General features: G+C 36.2%; 1 protein-coding gene across 1 annotated transcript; it reads left to right on the forward strand.

Moving 5' to 3' along the window:
* The first annotated feature begins 1,656 nt into the window (after positions 1 to 1,656).
* On the forward strand, positions 1,657 to 6,932 carry LOC134678082 (UDP-glycosyltransferase UGT5-like). Its single transcript, XM_063536531.1, has 5 exons — positions 1,657 to 2,477; positions 3,093 to 3,312; positions 4,861 to 4,944; positions 5,365 to 5,500; positions 6,650 to 6,932. Exons 1-5 carry the CDS (start codon positions 1,668 to 1,670, stop codon positions 6,930 to 6,932), a joined length of 1,533 nt encoding a protein of 510 aa, XP_063392601.1. The 5' UTR covers positions 1,657 to 1,667.
* The last annotated feature ends 625 nt before the right edge of the window (positions 6,933 to 7,557 follow it).

Raw genomic sequence — 7,557 nt, forward strand, 5'->3', positions numbered from 1 at the left:
TTAACACATGTCGTGACGTCTACCCGAAAATTAAGAACAATTAGGATGCTAAGTAACAAAACCACTTTTGTAATGAATGTTCATGAAAACTATGGGTTACGGCACAGGATAGTCGAACACTGCTTTTAACGGTTGTATGTACCTGTTGTATAACCCGTCAGGTAAATTTATTCTACGTACGTAGAAGTCTTATAGCGATGAAGTTAATGTCTCGAAAACTACAGCACTATCGAAAACACTAACGAAATTTGAACCCAGATAATCGTAACGAAATTAATCACACAACTGTATTTCTAAAACTAATGGGTGCAAAATTATACCGTGATACGTTAAAAATAAAAATTGTGGGTGTGTACTTACGTTTTGGTTGCGTTTTCCAACTTCTGAAATATAAATACCACTCACTCGAACTACTGCTAACTCGGGTATCGTCGATTTGGAGGTTACTAGAAAACTCAGACTTGAGATTAAATACTTTTATTATTTCTCTTCCATTAACCTAGCTTAGGTATTATTACAAGGTTGTTCCTACTTCCACGACCAACACTAGAATGTCGCAACTGGCCCGGTTCCCCATCGTTGCTCCCTTCCCCCTTCCAATCACTAATCACCTGTCAGAATTTCCACCAATCACCGATCAGTATTTTCGCGCCATAGACGGCTGTCTATGGTATAATGGCGTATGGCGTACCGCGCATTTCATCGACCAATCCTCGATAAGTATTTACCCGCCATTTCAATATAGACCGAAATTGTCTATGTTGAAACGGTGTTTCCATGTTTTTTTATTAAAAATAACAATCAAATTAAGGCTTCTATACACGAACCCTAACAATATGCAAATGACTGAGAGAAATGCGATTATGAAATGTTAATTAAATTACACGATTAGAAGCGTCTATTGTTCTGGAAGGATTATAATTAATTTTCAGCTATTGAATATCTAATAAGGTGTACCTTTCTTTGATTTTGCATGACACCCGTTCGATTTTGATCAAGTTATCTTAAAGTTGAAGGACTAAGTTCTGCACTTAAGTGATTGATAAGGGCGAACTTTATACTAAAGGACGATGAACTGTAGCAGAAATGCTAAAAAATCTAATATGCAAAGTTTATGCGACATGTTAAGAAATTATCTTATTTTACATGCTCGGGTCAATTTTCTGATCTCTGGTTTGCAGACAACTTATTATCAGTTTTTAAAGTAAGTACTTTGTGTCTATATTTTTTTAGGAACAATACATTTTTATTCATTTCATATTTATATTCATTTAATCCATTGTTCTCATGCTCATCAGTACCTAGGTCTTACATTTTAGTCTCCGTAGATGCTTGACACCCTCCTAGGGCATACAAAACAGGACATGTTACTTTACTAAGTAAAATTTATAATTACACTAATTATTGTAAATAAATGATTTTATGTTTCTCAAACTTACTGACCATACACGTACAATCGAATGTTATGATCAAAACTGGTTTAATGACTGAAATCTTATCACCATTACTGACTTACCCAATGATAAGCCAAATATTCTATCGTGCGTTGAATATGATAATGATATAGGCCCATTCAAATAAGATATAAAGACGATCAATCAGTGTATTAATTAATCAGTTTATCATCCACATCCGGACTGCTTTGTCCGAATTTATTTGACTGCAAAATGTTACGTGAATTTATTTTATTCTTGTGTTTAACAAATGTAATAGAAAGTGCGCGGATACTTGGAGTGTTTCCAATACCATCTATCAGTCATCAGGTTGTGTTCAGATCGCTAACAACAGAATTAGCTAAAAGAGGGCATGAAGTTGTAGTAATAACAACTGACCCAGCATACAAATATGAAAAAGCACCCGCAAATTTTACAGAAATTGATGTACATGATGCTTCATATAAAACTTGGAAAGAAATGATTGACTCCATAGCAGGAGCAGCGCCGTATACAATGCTGACGACAGCTCTACAAATGATGGTCGACGTACTAAAGGTTGAAGTTCAAACTCCTCAGGTCAAAGAATTTATGGCTAAAAATCAAACGTTTGACTTGGTTATAGCTGAAGCATGTGTGCCAGCAGCTTTAGGTTTTGCTTATAAATACAAAGCACCTGTTATACAAATGAGTTCATTCTATGGGTCAAGAGTAAATTATGATTCTATGGGTGCTCCAACACATATGTTTTTATATCCTGAGCTGTATAGACAGAAGTTAAGAGATTTATCAATTTTAGATAAAATATTAGAAGTTATAATCGAGTTCGTGCTAAAGTTCGCATATGCTAACTATGTTGACGATGTAAATAGGACACTCAAAAAATATTTTGGAGAGGATACACCCAGTTTATCTGAGTTGGAGGATAAGATAGATATGCTTTTTGTAAATACAAACCCTATTTGGGAAGGAAACCGGCCTGTGCCCTCTAGTGTGGTGTATTTAGGGGGACTACACATGCAACCTGTTAAAGATCTTCCAAAAGTAAGTTCGATATCAATTTCAATAGGTAATTTAGATGTTCAACAAATTAGGAGAAATTAATAGTTTAAATTACATTATTAACTCTGATTCACTTATTTACCTGTGGCTATGAAGATTATGATCTGAAACGGAATAAAACAAAATAAAAAATAAAGAATCATAAATTGATATCTTTGTGTTTCTAGGTGAAACGAAAGTCAAGTTCATAGACTGGAATGATATTTATTAGATATGCGAAAACGATAACATTGTTAACTGAAATAGATATCATATACCCTCTAAAGAAAACGTGACGTGACCTAGCGTTCCAGTAGCGGAGGCCGACACCATTACATTTACTAGAAACATTGATTAGAAATTATACTTAGCCAAATATATTTAATTACAACATAGCAATATCGACTTAATGTTTTAATGTTTATTTGGGCACAAACGGTACATGTTTCTTATAACTAATGTCTATACAAACTTCATAAACCAATACAGTTGCCACCACTTATTAGCTCATTAAAGAAAAACAAAATACGGGATAACTAAAATTAAAAATTAACAACAATTAACATATAATATTATATTTACTTTGTAATATAATACATTATTACTTAACATTTTCAGGACCTCAAATCCTATCTCGACACATCCAAGGGGGTAATTTACGTCAGTTTCGGTACCAACTTCAATCCGTCGACTCTCGCCGAAGACAAGATCCGTTTGTTACTAAACGTGTTCTCGAAATTACCTTACGACGTTCTATGCAAATGGGACGCCGACGACGTACCTGGGAGACCCAGTAATGTGAGAATAGTTAAGTGGGTCCCGCAAAACGACTTGCTAAGTAAGATTATAGTGAAGATTGAGTGGTTTGAATTATTTATAGGGCTTTTTGGGTTTCGGAATTTGAGGTGTTGGACTTTGAGACACTTTAATTTTGTGTACCTAAATGTCAATATTTTAGGACAACAATTATATTTTATTTTCAGTTAAGCTGATGTACAGTCGACGTCAAAGATATGTTTACACTTTTGCACCTTACTCCTTTGTAATAAGGCGAAAAGTGTAAACATATCTTTGACGTCGACTGTACCTATCTCATTTTGAGGTTTCCGTATCCAAAGGGTAAAAACGTAACTTTATTACTAAGACTTCACTGTCCGTCTGTATGTCTATCGCCAGGCTGTATTTCATGAACCGTGATAGGAAGTCGAAATTTTCACAAGTGATGTATTTCTGTTGCCGCTATAACAATAAATACTAAAAAGTACGGAACCCTCGGTAGGCGAGTCCGACTCGCGCTTGTCCGGTTTTTATTTGTTAGCACCTTTCTAGTATAACTGTTATAAATATTCTTATAGGTATGGACGGAAAACCCACATACGTAGTTACGTAGGCTGTTCCATAAGTCTTGCAATGGAAAGAATCTAACAAGCTTTGACATGTATGACTGAGCGTATGGTTATCTGCCACTAATTACAAGTTCTTACATGATGTGTTTGTTGAGCCTGCCAGCAGTGATATTCGGTAAATAGATCGAAACAATTGTGAAAAGGGTAACCGCGAGTACAGAGTGATTTTCTATTATAATTTCAAACGTGGATTATCTTACTAAGATTGCCACGAGGAAATGTTCGGTGCCTTTGGTAAAGAGTACCCTTCCCTTTCTACCGTATTTAGGTGGTACAAGGAATTTCAAAGAGGCAACTATAATTTAGACGACGGGGAAGGACCGGGCCGACCCATTACAAGCAGGGCCCAAGAAAACATAGACGCTGTTAGAAAACTGATAACTATTGATAGGCGAATTACGTGCAGATAGATTGAGGAGATGCTCCACATTAGTGCATCAACACTGAATTCAAATTTACACCAAGGCCTAAAAGTTAAAAAGTTATGTTCTCTCTGGGTCCGTCATCTGGGCAGTTGGCACTTCAGCCATGATAACGCTCCTGCTCATCGAGCGATCAGAACTCAGAAGTTTTTGGGACAATCGGGGCTTACTGTGCTGGACCACCCGTCTTATAGCCCCGACCTTGCACCGTGCGATGTTGGTCTCTTCCCGCTGATCAAGAGCCGATTAAATGGACGACGGTCTGCGACTGATGACGAGCTATTGAGTGCATGGGATGATGCCTGCGCCAGTGTCACAAAGGAGCGGTGGAAGATCATGTGCGATACACGGTTTGAACACATGCATAAGTGTATTAACAGTGATGGTTTTTATTTTGAAAAAGCTTAGTAAGAAGTTACACTTTTGCAAGACTTCTGGAACAACCTACGTATTTTTAAATTTTGTTAAAGATAGCCCTATTATATCAACAAAAAATACCTACATCAAATAACATAGGTAGGCGCCAGCCACTAATCAGTAATCACCAAATCATTTCAGGGCATCCAAAAATAAAGCTATTCATCACTCAAGGAGGGATGCAGTCAACCGACGAGGCAATAGCTGCAGGCGTGCCTTTGATAGGTTAGAACAATTGACGAACATTTTACTTTGATGCTTTACTCATTATAAATTAGTAAATAATAAAGGCGGAAATTTGAATTCGTAAAAGCCTAAGGTAGGTATACCAGATCTGATAGCATTAGTTGCGTGCTCGCGCGCGACTCCATTTCCATATATACTCGTATAGCGCGACTTCAAGTAAGGTGTTATACCATCTATTTATTTTTCTGTAGTGGGTAATTGACAATATACTGAATAATAATAAAAAATCTGGGTGAGATTTTTTAGTTTTAGGGTTATGTTGGTTAAATCAAAAACAAAGCATTTTATTTGCGTTTGAATAAAATTGAATGAAAGATGTTTTTTTTTACTGTTGTTTGGATATTCGCTTTTCCATCAAGCAATGAAAGAACAATATTTTTTTTTAATGTTTTTGCACAGGTATACCGATATTGGTGGATCAGTTCTTTAATACGGAAAAGTACATACAACACAAGATTGGTGAAAAGCTGATAATGGAGAAATTAACTGAAGAAGAGTTTTATAACACAATTATGAAGGTTTTAGAAGATGACAGGTAAGGCAAATAGTATTTTATACAATCGTGATATAATAGAGAGCTTTTCAGTCGAGTACCGTGTTTAGGCAACGAAGCTTGCTGAGTTGCCTAAGTTAGGTACGAGATTGAAAAGCTTGATTATATCACTATTGTATACAATACTTTTTCTACGAGCCAACAAAATCAATACTTTAAACTAGTAGAATCATACAAACAAACCAAACCAAAAGTATACACAGCTAATATACGCAAGCAGCCGCGATACCTTCATACTGGTACGCGCCCCGACCGCCGCGCCCGGTGCGTTGGTCAACGACACCTTCTCGTAACTCATGAGGCCCTGGTCCTTGCTCCGCGCTAAATTAAATTTTTAGACAGTTGTTTTCTCGATTTTGGCCACCATAGCCTATGGAGACTAACACTAAGTGGTTTTCGCAGTCTATGGATGTTGCTATTTTAAGGTTGCCACATGCGCGTTTCTGACTTATGAACCAATTGTTTCTACTATACAACCTAAAATAAATAATTAATTTGAGCTATGGTTTTGTTTCGTCCTGTTGATCGCGGAGAGCTATGATTGGTCAATTTCATTATAGTTGACTAAACTGTATCGTAATGAATATTATAGTTGAGTTGGGAGCCCACACAATAATAATACCCAATTGAAGTTTGGTATAAGAAATCTTAATTCAAGAATTATAGTCGACGAGTAGAAAAAGAAAATTACCTACCTAGAATTATTTCTAGCCTTATGGCTGTCCTTAGTAATCCAGTGTGTAAATGTTGCAAGCATTATGGATACCTTCGCACCGGGAAGGAAATGAGCGTTTTGTTTTTCCCAGTTAAAACTACTCGTAGTTTTCCAACACGCCTGGGTGAAAAGCATATTCAGTAATTATAACTAGTTTTCCGTAACACCTCGGTGAACACTAATAAAATTATAACTAAGATTTTTAGTCAAAACTAGTTTTCGCAAAGTGCCTTAGTAAAAACTAGTTATGCAAAATTACCTGATAATTTCCAAAGATAAAGCCGCACTACATGAATACCAGTTTGATCAGATATATATTTAGACGTCCATCCTCCTCCTACCTCTACCTCTTACCTCTACTACCTCTACCTCCCCCTCTCCGTATACCTCTCAAAATTATGTATACGTTTTTTCAGCTACCGTCAAAACGTATTGAAACTCCGTACGTTAATAGCGGACCAGCCTATGTCTGCACTGGAGCGCGCGGTGTGGTGGACGGAGCACGTCCTGCGGCACGGCGGCGCGCGCCATCTGCGGGCCCCAGCTGCCAACATGGGATGGGTGGAGTATCTGGAATTACCCCTTGTAGCAACCTTGCTTGTCATCCTAGTAACTACCTTGTTAATTCTTGTTGGATCCTTGTACGTATTCGTAAAATTTGTTAAAAAGTTATTTAGGAGCAAGTTGAAAAAAGAGTGATCGAAAATTATATATCTAGATAAAAGCTATTTATTTTAATTACTACGCTCCGTGTTTATTGACTTTAGATAAGATCGGTACTCATTAAATTTAAGATTTAAGAAATAGCATGATTTTTATTTGTCATAAAAGGTATCTAATTATGAGCATGAAACTGCAATAACTTTACCATAAATTGGAATATTGAATTAATTGTAACTTGCCACACAGGCCATGCCAATAATAGCAAAAAGTGACTTTGGAAAATCAGAATGAACTTGAAATTTATTGCATTTATATTAACAGTAGGTAAACAAGACGCTTCAAATGTCAAAGTTGTTAAAATGCTTATATGTATAATAGGCGCGAAGGATCCGTCTCCCATACAAATTTAAAATTTTGCGCCTTTTTCTACTGACAAAGTTGGCTTGCCAGAGTACCTCTATAGTAACGTTTCTTACAAACTGTGATTTATTGAAAATCAAAATGTTATTTAAATATACAAGCAGTAACTAAATAGATACACAATTGTATACTTGCCATTTCGGTATTAGTATTATTTCTTTTCTGAAAAGTAAAATAAAATCACTTGTTAATTGTGACCCCATAAATAATAAAAAAAAAACAACGAAATCAGAGGTAGAAA

The sequence above is a fragment of the Cydia fagiglandana genome, chromosome 2 (assembly GCF_963556715.1).
Source record: "Cydia fagiglandana chromosome 2, ilCydFagi1.1, whole genome shotgun sequence".
Lineage (NCBI taxonomy): Eukaryota > Metazoa > Arthropoda > Insecta > Lepidoptera > Tortricidae > Cydia > Cydia fagiglandana.

Excerpts from the sequence above, each read along its gene's own strand:
- LOC134678082 (XM_063536531.1), top strand. The coding sequence starts at position 1,668 with ATGTTACGTGAATTTATTTTATTCTTGTGTTTAACAAATGTAATAGAA. Across the intron at positions 3,313-4,860 it reads CCCGCAAAACGACTTGCTAA|GGCATCCAAAAATAAAGCTA; the intron begins GTAAGATTATAG and ends AAATCATTTCAG. Across the intron at positions 5,501-6,649 it reads AAGGTTTTAGAAGATGACAG|CTACCGTCAAAACGTATTGA; the intron begins GTAAGGCAAATA and ends ACGTTTTTTCAG.